General features: G+C 43.9%; 6 protein-coding genes across 9 annotated transcripts in view; all 6 read left to right on the top strand.

Annotated features, from left to right (window-relative positions):
* Window positions 1-23,158, top strand: part of LOC101074087 (protocadherin alpha-C2-like) — a 107,209-nt gene that overhangs the window by 41,781 nt on the left and 42,270 nt on the right. The window lies entirely within an intron of this gene.
* Window positions 1,202-3,717, top strand: LOC101074530 (protocadherin alpha-8-like). Its single transcript, XM_011617150.2, has one exon. It carries the CDS (start codon window positions 1,202-1,204, stop codon window positions 3,593-3,595), a length of 2,394 nt encoding a protein of 797 aa, XP_011615452.2. The 3' UTR covers window positions 3,596-3,717.
* LOC101075470 (protocadherin alpha-3-like) lies at window positions 3,949-6,538 on the top strand. The gene has a single exon (XM_011610625.2). The coding sequence runs from the start codon at window positions 4,082-4,084 to the stop codon at window positions 6,521-6,523; it is 2,442 nt and encodes an 813-aa protein (XP_011608927.2). The 5' UTR covers window positions 3,949-4,081; the 3' UTR covers window positions 6,524-6,538.
* Window positions 7,490-9,955, top strand: LOC105417358 (protocadherin alpha-8-like). Its single transcript, XM_029847701.1, has one exon. The coding sequence runs from the start codon at window positions 7,490-7,492 to the stop codon at window positions 9,938-9,940; it is 2,451 nt and encodes an 816-aa protein (XP_029703561.1). The 3' UTR covers window positions 9,941-9,955.
* Window positions 10,830-13,382, top strand: LOC101078444 (protocadherin alpha-8-like). Its single transcript, XM_003979595.3, has one exon. It carries the CDS (start codon window positions 10,830-10,832, stop codon window positions 13,365-13,367), a length of 2,538 nt encoding a protein of 845 aa, XP_003979644.2. The 3' UTR covers window positions 13,368-13,382.
* LOC105416208 (protocadherin gamma-C3-like) lies at window positions 20,558-22,125 on the top strand. The gene has a single exon (XM_029847051.1). The coding sequence runs from the start codon at window positions 21,172-21,174 to the stop codon at window positions 21,985-21,987; it is 816 nt and encodes a 271-aa protein (XP_029702911.1). The 5' UTR covers window positions 20,558-21,171; the 3' UTR covers window positions 21,988-22,125.

Below are 23,158 nucleotides of genomic sequence, written 5' to 3'. Positions count from 1 at the left end.
CAACAGAGAAAGAAGGAGTACAAGAGAGAGAGAGAGAGAGAGAGAGAGAGAGAGAGAAGGGAAGAAAGAGAGGGATGAGTGCATGCGTAGTGATCTAGTGAGCTGCTGTTACTGGGTCAGAGATCTGCAGCTGCTCATGACCAGTAACATGACCAATAATGTCTGGGGACACTGCTGAGGAAACTGCAGCATCATTGTCCGTGTCTCATGTGGATCTCATGATAATAATCACCCAGACTGACGTCCTGCAGAACCACTGACCTACAAATAACATCTGAATCATTGAGTTTCATGATGGGATGTCTGGGACCGATGAGCCAGGGGGTTGGTCTATGTGGTAATGTGTAAGCATGCTTGCGTGTTACAGAAATGAAAAGCTTAACGTATAGTGTCCTTGGTGACTGCATCATTGTGCCTGCGTGCATTAGTCAATGAGTATATAGGTCATTATTTGTGAGCCATTACTGTTATTACAATGCAGGGTTAAGAGATGGCTCTTGGATCAGTATGTGATGATTATTAATATTTTCAAATCAAATCATGTTTCCTCTAGAATGGAAATAGGACAGAATCTCTGGCGTAATCCTGGGATTATAAATAAGGGGGACGATCATAAGGTCATGCCTGGTGTCCCTGCAGAATTCTGGAAAATCATTCACATGCAGCACAGTTTGCCTGAATCATCAGTAAGCAATAAGCAAAGAGGTTGAATTAATTTTCTGTCCCTCAAGGCTAAATGCTGCATCGATGATTATATGTCAGACAGAAAGAATGTGAGCAGATTTGAGTGCAGGTCCAAAGGCAGCTCTGCACCCTCTGTGTTCTGGTCCCGCTGTCCCTGGTGCTGAAATAAGACCTCCTGCTCTCATATGACAGTTACAAATAGAACTTTGCAGTATTTCCGCCTGTGACATCATTTCAGCAGCAGACGCAATGTTCCAGTTTCCGGTGTATCTTGCAGTGAGGCTCTGTCCCCACACAGCGTCGCTGTTGGTCCATTAGAAACAGCTCTACCCTTCCAGCCAGCTATGCCCCTCCTGTTTCTTTTTCTTTTTTTCCCCTCACTCTTTGTTGTAAAGACAAGACGATGAAGCCAACACAGCCTCTCTGTCATATTTTTCTCTCACTTCAGCTGATCAGCTGCTCTTTTTGAGAAAATACTTAAAATATTTTTACATTTTGATTCATTTGGGACGGAAATATGCCTTCCTCTAATATATGGAACTATTTTGGGATCTATATGTGTTTCCTGCTGGGTTGTGAGTGGGAGACGGTCACTGGGCAGCTCTCCTATTCCGTGGCAGAGGAGATAAACGCGGGGACTCCTGTTGGAAATATCGCGAAGGACCTCAACCTGAAGTCACAGGAACTGGAAAACCGCATGTTTCAAATCGTTAGTGGGCCAAAGAGAAAATTCTTTGAGGTAAATTTGAAGACTGGATTATTGTATGTCAATGAAAGGATAGACAGGGAGGAGCTCTGTGCAGAGGAGCCTAAATGCTCGGTAAACGTCGAAGCCGTCATTAACAACCCTTTGAAGGTTTATCGAATCGACGTAGACATTTTAGACGTGAACGACAACCCTCCGCTGTTTTCTACCACACTGCAACATCTGCATATCGCTGAGAGTACCTTACCAGGAGTTAAATTCGCTTTATCAGAGGCAACGGATGCAGATGTGGGGACAAACGGAGTGGGTACTTACAAATTAAGCCAAAATGAATATTTCACCTTATCAGTACACAAATCGGGGGATGGCGTTTCTGCGGAGTTAGTGCTGCAGAAGGCTTTAGACCGAGAGAAGCAAGCTGTGATCAGAATGACACTGACCGCCCTAGATGGGGGGAGTCCTCCCAAAACAGGCACTTCACAGCTTATTATTAATGTTTTAGACATTAACGATAATATCCCACTATTCAGTCAAGATCTATATAAGACAAAAATACCAGAAAACACGTCATTAGGCACCAGAGTAATAACTGTTAACGCCACCGACGCCGATGAAGGTCTAAATGGCGAGATCGTATATTCACTGAGAAGCAAAGATCAGGATCGTGTTCTTGATATTTTTGAAATTGACAGCGAGTCGGGCGTCATTACGGTAAAAGGCAATATCGATTTTGAAGACAAGAGAGCGTTTGAGATACGCGTAGAGGCCAGCGATAAAGGGCAGCCTCCGATGTCTGCACACTGTAAAGTGCTGGTGGAGGTGCTGGATGTAAATGATAACGCACCCGAGCTGACCGTGACGTCACTGCATTCGTCCGTCAGAGAGGATGCGAATGTGGGGCTGGTGGTTGCGCTGCTGTCAGTTCTGGATAAGGACGGGGGTAAAAACGGCCAGGTGTCCGTCCATATTAAAAACGAGGTTCCGTTCAAACTCGAAACAAACTACAGGAACTATTATTCGTTATTAGTGGACAGAGCTTTGGACAGAGAGACCGTGTCCGCGTACAGCGTCACTATAGTGGCGTCTGATGGAGGAACTCCGTTCCTCACCAGCTCAGCGGTGCTCTCCATACTCATTTCTGATGTCAACGACAACCCTCCCCTCTTTTCAGAGCCCCTAATTAATGCATATATTGGTGAAAATATGCAAGTTGGGGCGATTATTAAAACTGTAACGGCAACAGATGTTGACATTGAACAGAACGGTCACGTGAAATATTGCTTTTTACCAAATGACGCAAACCCACTGCCGTTATCATCAATGATAAACATCAACTCAGAGACTGGAGACATCATCAGTCTGCAGAGTTTTAACTATGAGGAGCTAAAAACCTTCCAGTTTAAAGTCCAGGCCACAGACTCTGGGGTTCCTCCGCTCAGCAGCAACGTGACCGTCAACGTGTTTATTTTAGATGAAAACGACAATAGTCCAACAATCCTGGCGCCCTATTCTGAGCACGGCAGCGTTAACAGTGAGAGCATCCCCTATTCTGCTGAAGCAGGATACTTTGTGGCAAAGATCAGGGCCGTAGACGCTGACTCTGGATACAACGCGCTGCTTTCTTATCACCTGTCTGAGCCCAAAGGAAACAACCTGTTCCGGATGGGAACCAGCACGGGAGAAATCAGGACTAAGAGGAGGATGAGTGACAACGACCTGAAAACTCACCCCTTGGTGGTGCTGGTTTCTGATAATGGAGACCCCTCCCTGTCAGCTACTGTGTCTATTGAGGTGGTGGTGGTGGAGAGTGCAGCTGACATCCAGACTCAGTTCAGACATGTGCCCATGAAGGAGGAGAGCTTCTCTGATCTCAACCTGTATCTGCTGATCGCCATTGTGTCGGTGTCAGCCATCTTCCTGCTGAGTCTCATCACTCTAATAGCCGTCAGGTGTCACAGGACAGACGGGGGTTTGGGCAGGTACAGCACCCCCATGATCACCACCCACCCTGACGGGAGCTGGTCTTACTCCAAATCTACTCAGCAGTATGACGTGTGTTTCAGCTCAGACACACTCAAGAGTGACGTGGTGGTTTTCCCAGCAGCGTTTCCACCTGTAGATGGAGAACTGATCAGTATTAATGGAGGAGACACTTTTACCAGAACTCAGACTTTACCCAGTAAAGAAAAGGTAAGACAAATTTGAATAAAAATATTTTAGTTACTATACTAATATGATGTGTTGTTGTGCATAAATTAATACCCGTCTTTTAAAACATTTTATTTATTTTTGGATATGATTTGCTTAAAAAAATACTAAAACGTACGAGGCAATCGTGGCAGGTTTCTGATTGTGTCGTTCTCCATGGTGCTGAAATCAAGTTTCTGAGCATCACGCGTTGATCTGGCAAATGCACAAGTGAATTAAGATCTTGTCAATTCAGTTCCACATCATCGTAAAAAAATTTGCAGTTGCAGCATATGTCCACACAGGGACGGTATAGACCATCACATTTTAATAGGCTTCTCATTAAATGAACGCTCCTCCCTGACTCAGAGGACGGGTTCGCCTTCAGTGCTTTGTTACAAAGAGACGTCGTACCATCGCGAGTTCTGCCTGCTCGTTTGGAAATCTAAAGATTCGCTTCCATATGCTCCGTTCTTGTTGGATTAAAATATCTCGTTGCAAAAGATGCTGGGACTCTCTGGGATTTACGTAGCCGTTCTACTTTTGGATTTTTGCCTAGAGGCGATGTCTGGACAGCTCTCTTATTCTGTATCGGAGGAGGTAAATCCGGGGACCTCTGTAGGAAATCTTGTTAAAGATCTAAACCTCAATATTCAGGATTTGGAAGTCAGAGGCTTTCAGATTGTCAGCGGGTCAAAGAGAAAATATTTCGACGTAAATTTGAAAACGGGAGTTCTTTATGTGAGTGAGAGAATAGACCGCGAGGAGCTTTGCAGCAAAGCTGCAAAATGCATTGTTGACGTCGAGGCCGTGATGAACAGTCCCCTGAAGCTGTATCGTCTCGAGATTAATATACTTGATATCAACGATAATGCGCCGCATTTTGCTGAGCATTTACAGACCATAAACATTGCTGAAAGTACGGTGCCGGGAACCAAATTTGGCATTATAGGAGCGTCGGATCTAGACGTGGGTAAGAACAGCATTGGTACATACAGATTAAACCAAAATGATTATTTTTCGTTGGAGGTTCTTCAAACCGGAGACAGCACATCCGCGAATCTCGTGCTTCAAAAGCCTTTAGACCGAGAAAAACGAGACGTTATACAGCTTACGCTGACCGCAGTCGATGGTGGCAACCCGCCCAAGTCGGGGACATCTCAGATCACAGTCCATGTGCTGGACAATAACGACAATGCTCCCATTTTCAGTCGATCTTTATACAAAGCTCGGATCCCGGAGAATATTCAAGTCGGGAAGACTGTGATTGTTTTGAATGCAACTGATGCGGATGATGAGCTGAACGCTGAGATAGAATTTTCACTTCGCAGTAAAGGACAGAATAACGTTCTAGATTTATTTCAAATTGATCCCAAATCAGGTGCGATTTTAATCAATGGTGAAATCGATTTTGAGGAAAATCCTGCCTTTGAGATTCACGTTCAGGCCACTGATAAAGGCCAGCCTCCGATGTCTACTGACTGTAAGGTGCTGGTGGAAGTGCTGGATCTGAACGACAACGCTCCTGAGATCACGGTGACGTCACTGCTGAGCACAGTGAAAGAGGACGCTGAAGTAGGGACAGCTATTGCTCTGGTTTCTGTTCTAGACAAAGATGGAGGAAAAAACGGAGCAGTCAAAGCTGTAATTGCAAATGATGTGCCCTTTAAACTGGACACAAACTACAAAAATTATTATTCGTTAGTGGTGAATGGAGCATTAGATAGAGAGTCAAAAGCACAGTTTAATGTCATAATTGTAGCAACTGATGAAGGTGCTCCTCCTCTCTCCAGCACCAGCACAGTGACTGTTCATGTCTCTGATGTGAACGATAATGCACCTAGTTTCTCTGAGCAGCTCGTTAATATTTATGTGAAGGAGAACAGTCCAGTTGGAGCGACTATTAAGACTATCACTGCTGTTGATGCTGATGTTGACCAAAGTGGTCAAGTCAGTTATTCATACCTGCAAAGTAACAGTGAATCACTGCAGTTATCATCAATGATAAACATCAACTCAGAGACCGGAGACATCATCAGTCTGCAGAGTTTTAACTACGAGGAGCTAAAAACCTTCCAGTTTAAAGTCCAGGCCACAGACTCTGGGGTTCCTCCGCTCAGCAGCAACGTGACCGTCAACGTGTTTATTTTAGATGAAAACGACAATAGTCCAACAATCCTGGCGCCCTATTCTGAGCACGGCAGCGTTAACAGTGAGAGCATCCCCTATTCTGCTGAAGCAGGATACTTTGTGGCAAAGATCAGGGCCGTAGACGCTGACTCTGGATACAACGCGCTGCTTTCTTATCACCTGTCTGAGCCCAAAGGAAACAACCTGTTCCGGATGGGAACCAGCACGGGAGAAATCAGGACTAAGAGGAGGATGAGTGACAACGACCTGAAAACTCACCCCTTGGTGGTGCTGGTTTCTGATAATGGAGACCCCTCCCTGTCAGCTACTGTGTCTATTGAGGTGGTGGTGGTGGAGAGAGCAGCTGACATCCAGACTCAGTTCAGACATGTGCCCATGAAGGAGGAGAGCTTCTCTGATCTCAACCTGTATCTGCTGATCGCCATTGTGTCGGTGTCAGCCATCTTCCTGCTGAGTCTCATCACTCTCATAGCCGTCAGGTGTCACAGGACAGACGGGGGTTTGGGCAGGTACAGCGCCCCCATGATCACCACCCACCCTGACGGGAGCTGGTCTTACTCCAAATCTACTCAGCAGTATGACGTGTGTTTCAGCTCAGACACGCTCAAGAGTGACGTGGTGGTTTTCCCAGCAGCGTTTCCACCTGTAGATGGAGAACTGATCAGTATTAATGGAGGAGACACTTTTACCAGAACTCAGACTTTACCCAGTAAAGAAAAGGTAAGAAGCCCTACAGAAATACATTTATTTCAATTTTTTGGTGGTTTTTTAGTAATTCTATTTACAAATCTGTAAATATTGCCTCGTCTGATTCATCTACATTAATTTTACGGTATAACCAGCAAAACTTTAATGCCATATAAAAGTAGAAATGTCTGTTCATGAATGATGGTGCTGGCTGTAGTCTATTTTATTGTGTCATGAGCGTAGTGTAGAAGTTGAGAAGTGTCTGAAAACTTTCTCTGGTAAAAATTTTACAATTAAAATTTCAAGAATCAGGGTCCATGGCAATTGTTTCAATACACAATAGCAAAAAGCTCACAGCTGTAATTTGGAATTATTTGTTGCCCACTTTTAATTGTTTGAATGATTAATTGGTTCATGTTTAAAAAGGAAAAGTCCACATTCAATCTTACCAAGTATATGTTCATGACCTATCCAAAAAGAAAATCTCATGTCACTCTCTTGACATCATCGGTTTGTTTATTCATTTTTCATAATTTTATTTTTTTAATTTCCATTGAAGAACTCTCAGTCATACCCCCTAGGAGCTGTCTACAGCGCTCAATAAACGTGTTTCAGCTAAATGGTTTTATATACTGGATCTGTTTCAGCAAATCAATTAATATTTAATTACCTCAAATGTTTTATGTAACTTAGAAATCTGGGAAAATGTGCATCATTATTATTAGTAATATGGAGTTCATACGATTTCCCCCCCAATTAACATTGCATCATACAAAGGTGCCAATATTTCTAATGGCGACAGATTGCATTTACATTTATTTGCCACTTGGGGACACTGAAGACCATGGCATCGTTCTAAGGCTTCGGGAAGCATAAAACTCCTCCCAGAGATACGACAATAAATCCTCGTCTTTGTTCCAAACAGACGAAGAACGACACAGCAAAGAGCAGATGATATTTTCCAAAGGACTTTTAAAATGCAGGGATCTGTGGTCGCATCTTTGGCTTTAAACGCGGCTGTGTAACGGAGCGTTTGGACAGGGATTTATGCCATTTTGCCATTCGGACATAAGGATGTATTTCTGGACCTTCGCCGTGGCCGTGTTTCTGCATTCTCGTTGGGAAGCGGTGGTTGGAGAGCTGTCTTATTCCGTGTCCGAGGAGGTAAACCCGGGCACGTTTGTTGGAAATATCGCCAAAGATTTAAATCTGAACATTCAGGATTTGGAGTCTCGGATGTTCCAAATCGTTAGCGGATCGAGCAGAAAGTACTTTGATGTAAATCTGAAGACGGGTGTGCTTTATGTCAGTGAAAGGATAGACCGGGAGGAGCTCTGCACAAAGACAGCAAAATGCATTGTGAACATAGAAGCCGTGATAAATAATCCACTGAAGCTCTATCGTATAGAGATCACGATAGCGGATATAAATGACAACGCACCAGTTTTCTCTGAGCAATTTCAGATTCTTGACGTCGCCGAAAATACTTTACCAGGGGTCAAATTTAGTTTAGTTGAAGCATCGGATTTGGATGTTGGGAAAAACGACGTTAATACCTATAAGCTCAGCAACAATGAATATTTTTCTTTAGAAATTCACAAAGGTGGAGAGAGCGTGTCCGCCGAGCTGCTACTGAAAAAGTCATTAGATCGTGAGACTGATTCTGTTGTTAAGCTCACGCTCACCGCAGTAGATGGAGGAAATCCGTCTAAATCGGGAACCTCACAAATAATTGTAAACGTTCTGGACATAAACGACAACCACCCTGTTTTCACTAAATCTTTATATAAAATTCAGATTTTGGAAAACCTGCCTAGAGGGTCATCTGTGATCGTCCTGAACGCGACAGACAAAGACGAGGGGTCGAACAATGAAGTAGAATATTCACTGAGAAAAAAGGGCCAGGATCGCGTTAAAGAGATTTTTCAGATTGATGCAAAATCAGGTGCAATTTTAGTGAAAGGGAAAATCGATTTTGAGGAAAATCCCGCGTTTGAGATTCATGCACAAGCCACTGATAAAGGCCAGCCCCCGATGTCTGGTCACTGTAAGGTGCTGGTGGAAGTGCTGGATCTGAACGACAACGCTCCTGAGATCACGGTGACGTCACTGCTGAGCACAGTGAAAGAGGACGCTGAAGTAGGGACAGCTATTGCACTGGTTTCTGTTCTAGACAAAGATGGAGGAAAAAACGGAGCAGTCAAAGCTGTAATTGCAAATGATGTGCCCTTTAAACTGGACACAAACTACAAAAATTATTATTCGTTAGTGGTGAATGGAGCATTAGATAGAGAGTCAAAAGCACAGTTTAATGTTATAATTGTAGCAACTGATGAAGGTGCTCCTCCTCTCTCCAGCACCAGCACAGTGACTGTTCATGTCTCTGATGTGAACGATAATGCACCTAGTTTCTCTGAGCAGCTCGTTAATATTTATGTGAAGGAGAACAGTCCAGTTGGAGCGACAATTAAGACTATCACTGCTGTTGATGCTGATGTTGACCAAAGTGGTCAAGTCAGTTATTCATACCTGCAAAGTAACAGTGAATCACTGCAGTTATCATCAATGATAAACATCAACTCAGAGACTGGAGACATCATCAGTCTGCAGAGTTTTAACTACGAGGAGCTAAAAACCTTCCAGTTTAAAGTCCAGGCCACAGACTCTGGGGTTCCTCCGCTCAGCAGCAACGTGACCGTCAACGTGTTTATTTTAGATGAAAACGACAATAGTCCAACAATCCTGGCGCCCTATTCTGAGCACGGCAGCGTTAACAGTGAGAGCATCCCCTATTCTGCTGAAGCAGGATACTTTGTGGCAAAGATCAGGGCCGTAGACGCTGACTCTGGATACAACGCGCTGCTTTCTTATCACCTGTCTGAGCCCAAAGGAAACAACCTGTTCCGGATGGGAACCAGCACGGGAGAAATCAGGACTAAGAGGAGGATGAGTGACAACGACCTGAAAACTCACCCCTTGGTGGTGCTGGTTTCTGATAATGGAGACCCCTCCCTGTCAGCTACTGTGTCTATTGAGGTGGTGGTGGTGGAGAGTGCAGCTGACATCCAGACTCAGTTCAGACATGTGCCCATGAAGGAGGAGAGCTTCTCTGATCTCAACCTGTATCTGCTGATCGCCATTGTGTCGGTGTCAGCCATCTTCCTGCTGAGTCTCATCACTCTCATAGCCGTCAGGTGTCACAGGACAGACGGGGGTTTGGGCAGGTACAGCGCCCCCATGATCACCACCCACCCTGACGGGAGCTGGTCTTACTCCAAATCTACTCAGCAGTATGACGTGTGTTTCAGCTCAGACACACTCAAGAGTGACGTGGTGGTTTTCCCAGCAGCGTTTCCACCTGTAGATGGAGAACTGATCAGTATTAATGGAGGAGACACTTATACCCGAACTCAGACTTTACCCAGTAAAGAAAAGGTAAGAAAACCTACACAATTATACGTGCTATTTCCATTGTTTTTACACTTATTATTTTTTAGCAGTTCCTTCTTATTAAAACCCTTTTAAAATAAGAGTTTGACTCCTCTAAATATATATTTGAGAATCCTTGAATATTTATGAATTTTGTGACAAATTTAGACTTTTAATAGTACACACCTAGCCTCTACCTCCTGTAAAGGGTCGTTTCTAATAGTTTTTGTCTACTTCTGTTGAGATGTCCTCAGTTCTCTTTACTCTCTGGCGATGCTGATCGTGGAGTTCTCAGGGTCTCTGTCCGTGGTGCTGAATGCGGCTCCAACGCTTTGTTCACCTTCCACTCCTTTGTTTGGCACGAAACTGAACATTGTATTCTTTATTTGTTAGTTTGAGTGATTTTAGTCGCCATCTGGAGGTAATCTATTTCCATTAAAATAATCAGTCGCTGTGACATTTAATCTAAGCATAATTTCATAATTACAATTTTTGGGACATGAACAAAACCTAAACCGTCTGCTTCCCTTTTTCTTCCCTTTTTCTTCCCTTATTATCTTTTTTTGTAGTATTTTACAAGAATAAAGCGACAGTTTTTTTTAAAAAAAACTCTTTCAAATTAAGTAAATCAGCGAAACTCTTATCTTGAAATGGGCAGTTTTGTTATTCGACAATATTCTTTTGCAACTGTTTCTGACTAATTTTAAATAATGTTGAGAACCAGTGCAGGTCAATTTGCTGTACACTAGAGGGCGCTGAAGACCATCACATTTGGACCGTGTTTTCGGTAAATCGGGACTCCTCCCTGATTCGGTGGATGATCTGCGTGCGTCTTTGTCACAAAGAAAACGGGACGGTGGAAAACGACTGTATCGTTCAAGCTTGAATACTGGGATTAAATACTAATTTTTGATATTATGGTCGGTTAAATGTTGGACGATTTTCAAACATTTAACTACAATCAGTCGTTTTTGTCGTGGAAAAGATGCTTTCACCGAGACGGACGGTCTGCTTGTGGATATCTTTGTTTATCGTGCTGGATTGTTTCTGGGAAGCGCTGTCTGGGCAGCTCTCTTACTCCGTGGCAGAAGAGGTGAATGTGGGAACTGTAGTTGGAAATATCGCCAAAGACCTCAACATCAATGTTCAGGATTTGGAGTCTCGCATGTTTCAGATCGTTGCCGGGTCAAAGAGGAAATATTTCGAGGTGAATCTAAAGACGGGCGTCCTTTATGTCAACGAAAGAATCGATAGGGAAGAACTCTGCGGCAGTGAAGCTAAATGCTCCGTCACCATAGAAGCAGTTCTGAATAATCCACTCAAACTGTACAGGATTGAAGTCTTGATTTTAGATGTAAATGATAATTCGCCTTCTTTTCATAGCTCGTTACAGATCATTAATATCAGTGAGAGCACAGCAGCGGGAGCTAAATTTCTCTTGAATAGAGCTCGCGATGCAGATGTTGGTAAAAATGCTGTAAATACTTACAAGCTCAGTCCAAATGATCACTTTTCTCTCGTGACGCATAAAGGAGACAATGCATCTCCCGAATTATTGCTTCTTAAAGTTTTAGACAGAGAAAAACAGTCCGTGATTCGACTCACACTGACGGCCGTTGACGGAGGAACACCAGCGAAATCTGGAACAATGACAGTAATAGTGAATGTGTTGGATATCAATGACAACCCTCCTGTTTTTAGTCAGACGCTGTATAAATGCGCCGTATATGAGAACGCAAAGATATCGAGTTCAATCATAACCCTGAACGCCACAGACTTAGATGAAGGTGAGAACGGGAGAATATTATATTCGTTAATAGAAATGGACGAAGGAAAACACACCGATCTGTTCGCGATCGATCCAAAAACGGGAACCGTGACTAATAAGAAGAATATTGACTTTGAAAAGAATAATGCTTTTGAGATCAGAGTGCAGGCCAGTGACGGAACTTCCTCTCCAATGATTTCACACGCTAAATTATTGATCGAGGTCTTGGACGTCAATGATAACGCTCCTGAAATTTCAGTGACGTCACTGTTAAGCAGCGTGAAGGAGGACGCGTCAGTTGGAACCGCGATTGCTCTCGTTTCAGTGGTTGATAAAGATGGAGGGAAAAATGGGATGGTGAAGTGTCAAATATCTAATGACGTCCCATTCAAATTAGAGTCCAATTATAAAAACTACTATTCGTTAGCTGTCGCCGGTCCTCTGGACAGAGAGAGCTCATCACAGTACAGCATCAGCATCGTTGCTACTGACGAGGGCAGCCCGGCCCTCTCCAGCACGAGCATTATCAATGTGCACGTGTCAGATGTAAATGACAACAGACCTCTATTCATAGAAAATGTATTTAATATATATGTAAAAGAAAACAGTCCTGTAGGAGCAATTATAAAAACGGTCTCGGCCTCTGATTCTGACACTGACCAAAACGGTCACATAAGATATTCAATTATACAAAACAGCACAGACCCACTGCCGTTATCATCAATGATAAACATCAACTCAGAGACCGGAGACATCATCAGTCTGCAGAGTTTTAACTACGAGCAGCTAAAAACCTTCCAGTTTAAAGTCCAGGCCACAGACTCTGGGGTTCCTCCGCTCAGCAGCAACGTGACCGTCAACGTGTTTATTTTAGATGAAAATGACAATAGTCCAACAATCCTGGCGCCCTATTCTGAGCACGGCAGCGTTAACAGTGAGAGCATCCCCTATTCTGCTGAAGCAGGATACTTTGTGGCAAAGATCAGGGCCGTAGACGCTGACTCTGGATACAACGCGCTGCTTTCTTATCACCTGTCTGAGCCCAAAGGAAACAACCTGTTCCGGATGGGAACCAGCACGGGAGAAATCAGGACTAAGAGGAGGATGAGTGACAACGACCTGAAAACTCACCCCTTGGTGGTGCTGGTTTCTGATAATGGAGACCCCTCCCTGTCAGCTACTGTGTCTATTGAGGTGGTGGTGGTGGAGAGTGCAGCTGACATCCAGACTCAGTTCAGACATGTGCCCATGAAGGAGGAGAGCTTCTCTGATCTCAACCTGTATCTGCTGATCGCCATTGTGTCGGTGTCAGCCATCTTCCTGCTGAGTCTCATCACTCTCATAGCCGTCAGGTGTCACAGGACAGACGGGGGTTTGGGCAGGTACAGCGCCCCCATGATCACCACCCACCCTGACGGGAGCTGGTCTTACTCCAAATCTACTCAGCAGTATGACGTGTGTTTCAGCTCAGACACACTCAAGAGTGACGTGGTGGTTTTCCCAGCAGCGTTTCCACCTGTAGATGGAGAACTGATCAGTATTAATGGAGGAGACACTTATACCAGAACTCAGACTTTACCCAGTAAAGAGAAGGTAAGGACACAGTACTTTCTAATCTGTAGTTATGCGGTCATTGTTTCCGATTATGTTGGAAAATTTGAAAATGCGTGTCGTTATCAATGGTGCTGTAAATGCAGCATTGATGTGTGGTTTCTATCAATATCTTGGGAATCAGATAATAAGAAGTCTCCTTAAGAATATGTCATTTTCTTTTTTCTTTTTGGTGCTGGTTGATAATCTCCTCTATTGTTTGAAGTCTTTCTTTTCAATATTCACTATTCAAGGATGCCATATAATTCCTTTTGAAATCTTTCAAAGTGGCTTTTATATATTTACAATTCCAACCTCTGTCAGGACTTGGTCCTTTGCCTTGTTCTGCTGGTTATGAATTTTCACAATGAATGAATGGACAAAACAAACAAAGAAAACAACAACCAAGCAATAAGTAAACAGAGAAGAAAAACTGCATTCGTGTTTTTCATGCGTTGAGCAAGCATCAACACTTATCTCTTTCTGTAATTTCATGTTTGACAATTTAGTCTCAATATTCTATCACAATTATCCATGCATGAAAGTCAACAACAAAACTGGTAAACGAATAAACAAATACTGGAATGAAACTGTTGATCAAACTAGATCAATTTGCTCAATTTGTTGAAAAATGAAATAGAAAATAATTAAATTTTTAATTTGCAGTCGTTCCTTGTAATTATGTCATTGCTCCGCTAGAGGACGCTATAGACCGTCACCAAAATATTTCCGTGTCGTGTCACGGGACTCCTCCCTTATCATAATGAGATGATGCATCTTGAACGGGTGAACAAAGAGAAATTGTGGGCGAGACACGTTGTGTGGCGATCCCTTGTCCTCGATGATCAATGCAATCTTGGATTTTCCTCCAGTTTGGATGACGTTCTCTACCGATTGCTCATCCGCGCCTTTTCCTTATTTCTGGAATGATGCATTTACCGAACTGGAGGAGCTGTGCGGGGATTTATCTCCTGTTAGCGCTGGATTGTTTGTTGGAAACGGTGTCTGGGCAGCTCTCTTACTCCGTTGCAGAGGAAGTGAATGTCGGGACTGTTGTGGCGAACATCGCTAAAGACCTCAACATCAATGTTCAGGATTTGGAATCTCGCACGTTCCAGATCGTTGCTGGGTCAAAACGGAAATATTTCGAGGTAAACTTAAAAACTGGTGTCCTCTATGTCAGTGAGAGAATAGACAGAGAAGATCTGTGCGGTGCCGAACCCAAATGCTCACTGAGCGTCGAAGCAGTTATCAATAACCCGTTAAAATTGTACAGGCTTGAAATTATAATCCTGGATGTAAACGATAATTCTCCATCATTTCTTAGCACGTCACAGGCCATCGACATTACTGAGATTACAACAGTCGGCGCTAAATTCCCCCTGCATCCTGCGGAGGATGCAGACGTCGGCAAAAATAGTGTCAGTGCGTATAAGCTTAGTCCAAATGAACACTTCACTTTGGCTACATATAAAGGAGACATCGTCTCTCCAGAATTACTGCTTCAGAAACCTTTAGACCGAGAGAAACAGTCTGTAATCCATCTCATACTGACGGCTGTTGATGGAGGAACTCCGGCTAAATCAGGCAGCATGACTATTGTCGTGAACGTTTTAGACATCAATGATAATCCTCCTGTTTTCAGTCAAACACTGTATAAAGCCAGCATTCATGAAAACGCAAAGATTGGGACTTCAGTGCTAACTTTAAATGCGACTGATCGAGATGCGGGACAAAACGGGCAGGTGTTTTATTCGATCAGTAATTTAGGTCGCGGTAAAGAAAATGATCTGTTCGCGATCGATCCAAAAACGGGAACCGTGATTAATAAGAAGAATATTGACTTTGAAAAGAATAATGCTTTTGAGATCAGAGTGCAGGCCAGTGACGGAGCTTCCTCTCCACTGACCTCACACGCTAAATTATTGATCGAGGTCTTGGACGTCAATGATAACGCTCCTGAAATTTCAGTGACGTCACTGTTAAACAGCGTGAAGGAGGACGCGTCAGTTGGAACCGCGATTGCTCTCGTTTCAGTGGTTGATAAAGATGGAGGGAAAAATGGGATGGTGAAGTGTCAAATATCTAATGACGTCCCATTCAAATTAGAGTCCAATTATAAAAACTACTATTCGTTAGCTGTCGCCGGTCCTCTGGACAGAGAGAGCTCATCTCAGTACAGCATCAGCATCGTTGCTACTGACGAGGGCAGCCCGGCCCTCTCCAGCACGAGCGTTATCAATGTGCACGTGTCAGATGTAAATGACAACAGACCTCTATTCATAGAAAATGTATTTAATATATATGTAAAAGAAAACAGTCCTGTAGGAGCAATTATAAAAACGGTCTCTGCCTCTGATTCTGACACTGACCAAAACGGTCACATAAGATATTCAATTATACAAAACAGCACAGACCCACTGCCGTTATCATCAATGATAAACATCAACTCAGAGACCGGAGACATCATCAGTCTGCAGAGTTTTAACTACGAGCAGCTAAAAACCTTCCAGTTTAAAGTCCAGGCCACAGACTCTGGGGTTCCTCCGCTCAGCAGCAACGTGACCGTCAACGTGTTTATTTTAGATGAAAATGACAATAGTCCAACAATCCTGGCGCCCTATTCTGAGCACGGCAGCGTTAACAGTGAGAGCATCCCCTATTCTGCTGAAGCAGGATACTTTGTGGCAAAGATCAGGGCCGTAGACGCTGACTCTGGATACAACGCGCTGCTTTCTTATCACCTGTCTGAGCCCAAAGGAAACAACCTGTTCCGGATGGGAACCAGCACGGGAGAAATCAGGACTAAGAGGAGGATGAGTGACAACGACATGAAAACTCACCCCTTGGTGGTGCTGGTTTCTGATAATGGAGACCCCTCCCTGTCAGCTACTGTGTCTATTGAGGTGGTGGTGGTGGAGAGTGCAGCTGACATCCAGACTCAGTTCAGACATGTGCCCATGAAGGAGGAGAGCTTCTCTGATCTCAACCTGTATCTGCTGATCGCCATTGTGTCGGTGTCAGCCATCTTCCTGCTGAGTCTCATCACTCTCATAGCCGTCAGGTGTCACAGGACAGACGGGGGTTTGGGCAGGTACAGCGCCCCCATGATCACCACCCACCCTGACGGGAGCTGGTCTTACTCCAAATCTACTCAGCAGTATGACGTGTGTTTCAGCTCAGACACACTCAAGAGTGACGTGGTGGTTTTCCCAGCAGCGTTTCCACCTGTAGATGGAGAACTGATCAGTATTAATGGAGGAGACACTTATACCAGAACTCAGACTTTACCCAGTAAAGAGAAGGTAAGATTAATTTGTTTTCAATCACATTCATAAGTAGAGATATCTTCGTACACAGTGTTGATGATGGAACGTGAACACCCTCTGCTCTATAAAATACAACATGTTGCAACAGAACCTTGACTGTCGGTGTACCTGATTCTAAGCTATCTTTTTTTTCTCCTTGGCGGAGGTAATAATCAATATCCACAATTTCAATGAGCCTGTTGTGGTTTCACTGGAACAGAAACACCAACCCTTGTGTTTGATTTACTTTGATATGCTAATTTTGAAATGGTTGTTTGAGTGTTTAATGTGTGATGACAGTTGGTTGGAACGTTCTGAGTTTGGTTTAAGCACTGATGAATGTCTGCACGTGTAGAAGGAAATCCGCACTTCTGAGTTTCTGTCGGTGGCGCTGAAATGGCATCTTCACCCGTTTTGTGCTCAGTTACAGTAACACAAATCTGCTATTTTATGCATCAACATTTAACACTGGTTGACTTGTCTTTTTTCTTGTTCTTTGTGGTGCTGGAATACAAATTCTAAAGGTTCACATCAAGATTTGTCAAATCTTTTTTCCCTTTAAAAAAAAATACTTATCTTATGAGCTGGCATTTTGACCGTCATATACAATCGAGACGCAAGAGGTCGCTCGAGACCATGCAAAACTTGACCGATATGAGAGCCCTCCTGTAGTTGTGACAAAACTAAGACGTCATCACTTGGTAGTGCTTTGTGAAAAATAGGCGAATGAAGCCACAAAGGGCGAGGACTATATGCAATAATGGATACTCTATAAACTGTTTTTCATTTCGTTTGAGGTGAATCAGCCAAGATAAACAATCGAGGATTCTAACGATTGAGAGCACCGACGGAGCGATGGCTAAACGGTTACGATGGAATAATATTGCAGGTCTTTTGCTTGCCCTGCTTTGTCTTTGCGACTGCTCCGTGGCTCAGATATCTTACTCCGTTTCAGAGGAGGTGGAAAAGGGCACATCGGTAGGGAATCTAGCGAAGGATTTAAATCTGAACACACAGCAACTTCATTCTGCCGCTTTGCAGATTACGTCTGTGTATAAAAAACAGTATTTTGACATAAACCGTGAGTCTGGAGTACTCTTCGTTAGCGAGCGGATTGATCGGGAGGAGCTCTGTCCAAATACGGTAAAGTGCTCTTTAAATATAGAGGCAATATTAAATAACCCACGTAGCCTCCATCGGATTGAAATCGTAATTGCGGATGTTAACGACAATGCTCCCAGTTTCCAGAATGAAATGACCACAATTGACATGTATGAGTCTTCATATGTGGGTGAAAGACAGCCGCTGCCAGTCGCGCACGATGCAGATATAGGCGTTAACTCGGTGAAGACATACAAATTATCTCAGAACGAGCATTTCTCCTTGGATATACAGAGCACTGGTGACCAGACGGTGTCTGCGGAGTTAGTGCTGCAGAAGGCTTTAGACCGAGAAAAGCAGGCTGTTGTTGAGCTCGTCCTAACAGCGATAGACGGAGGAAAACCACCTAAATCGGGGAACCTACAGATCAGAATTAATGTGCTCGACGTAAACGACAATTCCCCGCTATTCAGTAAATCTCTGTACAAAGTCCAAGTTGTTGAAAACGCGAATGTTGGCGCAACGATATTAACTCTGTCTGCTACTGATTTAGATGATGGCGTTAATGGTGAGCTCGTGTACTCTTTTGCGGAGAGGGGCCGATTCAATCCCGAAGATAAATTCGCATTGAATGCCCATAATGGTGAAATCACACTGAAAGGAAACATCGACTACGAAGAAAATCCAGCATATGAGATTCGCGTCCAAGCCAGAGATAAGGGCACTCCTCCGCGCACCGCGCACAGCAAGGTTTTAGTGGAGGTCATTGATGTGAACGACAATGCTCCAGAAATATCCGTGTCGTCGCTTATGAGTCCTGTCAAAGAGGACGCTGGTTTAGGCACGGCCGTCGCTATGGTGACTATCAATGATAGGGATGGGGGCAAAAATGGCCTGACAAACTGTCGAATCACGGGGTCGGTGCCATTTATGTTGAAATCAAATTATAAAAACTACTATTCGCTGGTGGTTGATGACCCCCTCGACAGAGAAACTGCTAGTCAGTATAATGTGACCATTACAGCTGAAGATGAAGGAACTCCATCTCTGACAGGCACAACTATAATAAATGTTCAGATTTCTGATGTCAATGACAATCCACCCAGATTCCCAGATTCTCTACTTAATGTTTACCTCAAAGAAAATAGTCCAGTTGGAAGCACTGTTCATAGATTGACGACCTTGGATTCAGATTTAAATGAAAATGCAAAGGCAACCTACCATTTATTAAATAACTCCCCAAAATCCGGAGTGGCTGCAATGATAAACATCAACTCAGAGACTGGAGACATCATCAGTCTGCAGAGTTTTAACTACGAGGAGCTAAAAACCTTCCAGTTTAAAGTCCAGGCCACAGACTCTGGGGTTCCTCCGCTCAGCAGCAACGTGACCGTCAACGTGTTTATTTTAGATGAAAACGACAATAGTCCAACAATCCTGGCGCCCTATTCTGAGCACGGCAGCGTTAACAGTGAGAGCATCCCCTATTCTGCTGAAGCAGGATACTTTGTGGCAAAGATCAGGGCCGTAGACGCTGACTCTGGATACAACGCGCTGCTTTCTTATCACCTGTCTGAGCCCAAAGGAAACAACCTGTTCCGGATGGGAACCAGCACGGGAGAAATCAGGACTAAGAGGAGGATGAGTGACAACGACCTGAAAACTCACCCCTTGGTGGTGCTGGTTTCTGATAATGGAGACCCCTCCCTGTCAGCTACTGTGTCTATTGAGGTGGTGGTGGTGGAGAGTGCAGCTGACATCCAGACTCAGTTCAGACATGTGCCCATGAAGGAGGAGAGCTTCTCTGATCTCAACCTGTATCTGCTGATCGCCATTGTGTCGGTGTCAGCCATCTTCCTGCTGAGTCTCATCACTCTAATAGCCGTCAGGTGTCACAGGACAGACGGGGGTTTGGGCAGGTACAGCGCCCCCATGATCACCACCCACCCTGACGGGAGCTGGTCTTACTCCAAATCTACTCAGCAGTATGACGTGTGTTTCAGCTCAGACACACTCAAGAGTGACGTGGTGGTTTTCCCAGCAGCGTTTCCACCTGTAGATGGAGAACTGATCAGTATTAATGGAGGAGACACTTATACCAGAACTCAGACTTTACCCAGTAAAGAGAAGGTAAGATTCTATGTGATTGCTTCAATTTGGTTCTTATAATAACTGAATATGTGATATTAATGTCGGGTATATGTTGGTGGTCATTCTTATTTTATTTAGAAAGTGCAGTGTCATGGTTTGGTTGTATTTCTGTGACAATGCTACACTCAAAATAATTGTTGATGAATATTTTCTTAAATATTTTTCCTCCTCATAAATCTTTTCTGCCAGTGGTTGGGAAGAAAATGATTAGTTTTCTCCCCGTGCTGTTGCCTTCAGAGGAATGAGACGGAAGATTCAGTTTTACTTGCGGCAAGGGCAACCACACGCCTGCAGTGTGAGCCTTGACAAGGTTTATTTTATATTAGCACACAAACATGTAAGATTACAATAAGTGTAAGCGTCACATGATAAAACAAAGCATGATATATACAAAAGGAACAAATAGAAAATGTGGGATGGAGTGTCCCAGGATGGTCCGGTTGTCCCCTGCTATCCCGAGGTGATAGAACATCAGTTAAAGCAGGTCGCAGGAGGGATGATAAGCGGTTACAGCATTGCTATATCAACAGTTTGAACCGAACACGTTTTCAAAACCCACTTCTTTGGGTTTTATATATGTCAAGGAAAATACTTTGCACTCTCTGACAAGCTTTTTTAAAATTGAAATATTCTAAATGTACCTTGAGATTTGATGTTACCTTCCTAAAGTGAAGGCTAGATGACTGGTGTAGGTCCAGGGTTCCTCACTTTGTTAGAAATAGCCCAGAAAATCTTGGAGGAGCTGACTATTGCGCTGGCCATGGTGCTGACGTGTCCCTACAGCGAGCTCCAGCCGGCCTGATCCATTTTTGCTGTCAGTTAGTCCATATACTTTCTGCTCTTTGTGCATTGAGAGAAAAAAAATCTTAATAATTTAGAATGCAGAAATAATCTTGAATATGTCAATATCACATATTTTACTTCAGCAATCTTAAACTTTGGGGGTAAAAAATCCATTTTTTTCTCGGATTCATTTAATTTAGTTGCCTTGGAGAACCGTCTTAAATCAATATATACATGTGACAAGAAATATGATTGGTTAAATTTGTAGTGTATCATCATATATTCTGGCAACTTCAACCTTTTTATTTAAAGCATAAGAGACTGATGGCCTTTCAAATGGGAGCTTTTGTACAAGAAATAAAGCATAATTGAGTTTCCCTGTGGTTACTGCAATAACCAGCAGATGACGCTGGAGACCACGTGTTCGTTGCATCTGCCATTAACCGAAAACTCCTCCTTTGCTGCTTGCGTCATTTAAAAAAATAGATTTTACATATGTGGGCTGGGCTGGAAATGAAACCTCGATGGGGCGCTCGGCCATAACTGAGCAGATTGAAGCAATCTCGTGGATATATTGACTCGTTCGTGGAGGAATATCGTTTCTTTATGTGGATCTAAAGACCAGGATGGGCCAACGCCGTTGTTCAGAGGGCGAGTGGATGCTGTGCGCCATTCTTCTTTGTTTATTTGACTCCGCTACGGCTCAGCTTGCGTATTCCGTCGCTGAAGAGGTGGACAAAGGCACCGTGGTGGGAAATCTCGCCAAGGATTTAAACATCAATATACAGCAGCTAGAACAACGAGGATTTCGGATTGTTTCAGGATACGCCAAGAAATATTTCGAGGCAAATTTAAGAACGGGATCATTGTTTGTTAATGACAGGATAGACCGTGAAGAGCTCTGCCCGAATCTGCCCAAATGCTCCTTAAATGTGGAGGGACTTTTGAGCCATCCTATGAATATTTATCGCATTGAGGTCATCATCACGGACATAAATGATAACGCGCCATCGTTTTTAGAGCAAATCCACGTGTTTAATATTTCCGAGTCTTCCTCGGCGGGGGAGAGATATCCGCTCCCGTTAGCTCAGGATGCAGACACGGGGAGTAATTCAGTGAAAGCCTACAAAATTAGTGCAAACGAGCATTTTTCTGTCGACGTGAGCAGCGGGGCAGACGGCACCTCTGCGGAGTTGGTGCTGGAGAAGGCGTTAGATCGAGAGAAACAAGCTCTTATTAAACTAACACTAACCGCTGTAGATGGAGGAAAGCCTGCCAGATCTGGAACTCTGCAGATTCTTGTGAATGTGATTGACGTAAATGACAACACGCCAGTGTTCAGCCAGTCGCTCTATAAAGTTAGAGTGAGCGAAGGTGTGCCAGTAGGCACACAAATACTGAAACTGAATGCAAACGATTTAGACGAAGGGGTCAAACGGTGATCTACGATATTCTTTAATGAAAAGAGGAAACGTAAATTCTGAAAAGTTCAGTGTTGATCCCGAAAGTGGGGAAATCGTTGTAAAAGCCAGTTTAGATTATGAAGAAAGCGGTGCATATGAACTGAGAGTACAGGCAACAGACCAAGGCGGGTCCCCTCGAAGTGGATATTCAAAAGTGCTGGTGGAGGTTCTCGACGTCAATGACAACGCACCAGAGATATCAGTGACGTCACTAATGAGTCCGATAAAAGAAAGTGCCGGCCTCGGAACAGTCGTTGCTTTAGTTTCTGTCACTGATAAAGACGGGGGGCAAAACGGTCATCTGAGTTGCAAAATTAGAGATTCTAGTCCTTTTGCGTTGAAGTCAAATTACAAAAGTTATTACTCTTTGGTAGTGGACGGTCTCCTGGACAGGGAGACGATCTCCCAGTATGACGTAACTATCGTTGCCACAGACGAAGGTACACCGCCGCTTTCCAGCACAGCAGTAATCTCTGTGCAGATTTCGGATGTTAATGACAATGCTCCCCGTTTCATGGATGAAAATCCAAACATTTATATTAAAGAGAACAGTAGAGTTGGAGATATTATGACGAGAGCATCTGCACAAGACGCAGATGTTAATGACAACGCCAAATTGACATATTCATTGCTGGATTCTCATCAAAAAGATGTTCTAATTTCAACCGTTGTAAACATCAACTCAGAGACCGGAGACATCATCAGTCTGCAGAGTTTTAACTACGAGGAGCTAAAAACCTTCCAGTTTAAAGTCCAGGCCACAGACTCTGGGGTTCCTCCGCTCAGCAGCAACGTGACCGTCAACGTGTTTATTTTAGATGAAAACGACAATAGTCCAACAATCCTGGCGCCCTATTCTGAGCACGGCAGCGTTAACAGTGAGAGCATCCCCTATTCTGCTGAAGCAGGATACTTTGTGGCAAAGATCAGGGCCGTAGACGCTGACTCTGGATACAACGCGCTGCTTTCTTATCACCTGTCTGAGCCCAAAGGAAACAACCTGTTCCGGATGGGAACCAGCACGGGAGAAATCAGGACTAAGAGGAGGATGAGTGACAACGACCTGAAAACTCACCCCTTGGTGGTGCTGGTTTCTGATAATGGAGACCCCTCCCTGTCAGCTACTGTGTCTATTGAGGTGGTGGTGGTG

This window comes from Takifugu rubripes, chromosome 14, assembly GCF_901000725.2.
Source record: "Takifugu rubripes chromosome 14, fTakRub1.2, whole genome shotgun sequence".
In the NCBI taxonomy this organism is placed as follows: domain Eukaryota; kingdom Metazoa; phylum Chordata; class Actinopteri; order Tetraodontiformes; family Tetraodontidae; genus Takifugu; species Takifugu rubripes.
This window is presented reverse-complemented; position numbering and strand designations above follow the sequence as displayed.

Coding starts and splice junctions, on each gene's coding strand:
- LOC101074530 (XM_011617150.2), top strand. CDS start 1,202: ATGCCTTCCTCTAATATATGGAACTATTTTGGGATCTATATGTGTTTC.
- LOC105417358 (XM_029847701.1), top strand. CDS start 7,490: ATGTATTTCTGGACCTTCGCCGTGGCCGTGTTTCTGCATTCTCGTTGG.
- LOC101075470 (XM_011610625.2), top strand. CDS start 4,082: ATGCTGGGACTCTCTGGGATTTACGTAGCCGTTCTACTTTTGGATTTT.
- LOC101078444 (XM_003979595.3), top strand. CDS start 10,830: ATGCTTTCACCGAGACGGACGGTCTGCTTGTGGATATCTTTGTTTATC.
- LOC105416208 (XM_029847051.1), top strand. CDS start 21,172: ATGGGCCAACGCCGTTGTTCAGAGGGCGAGTGGATGCTGTGCGCCATT.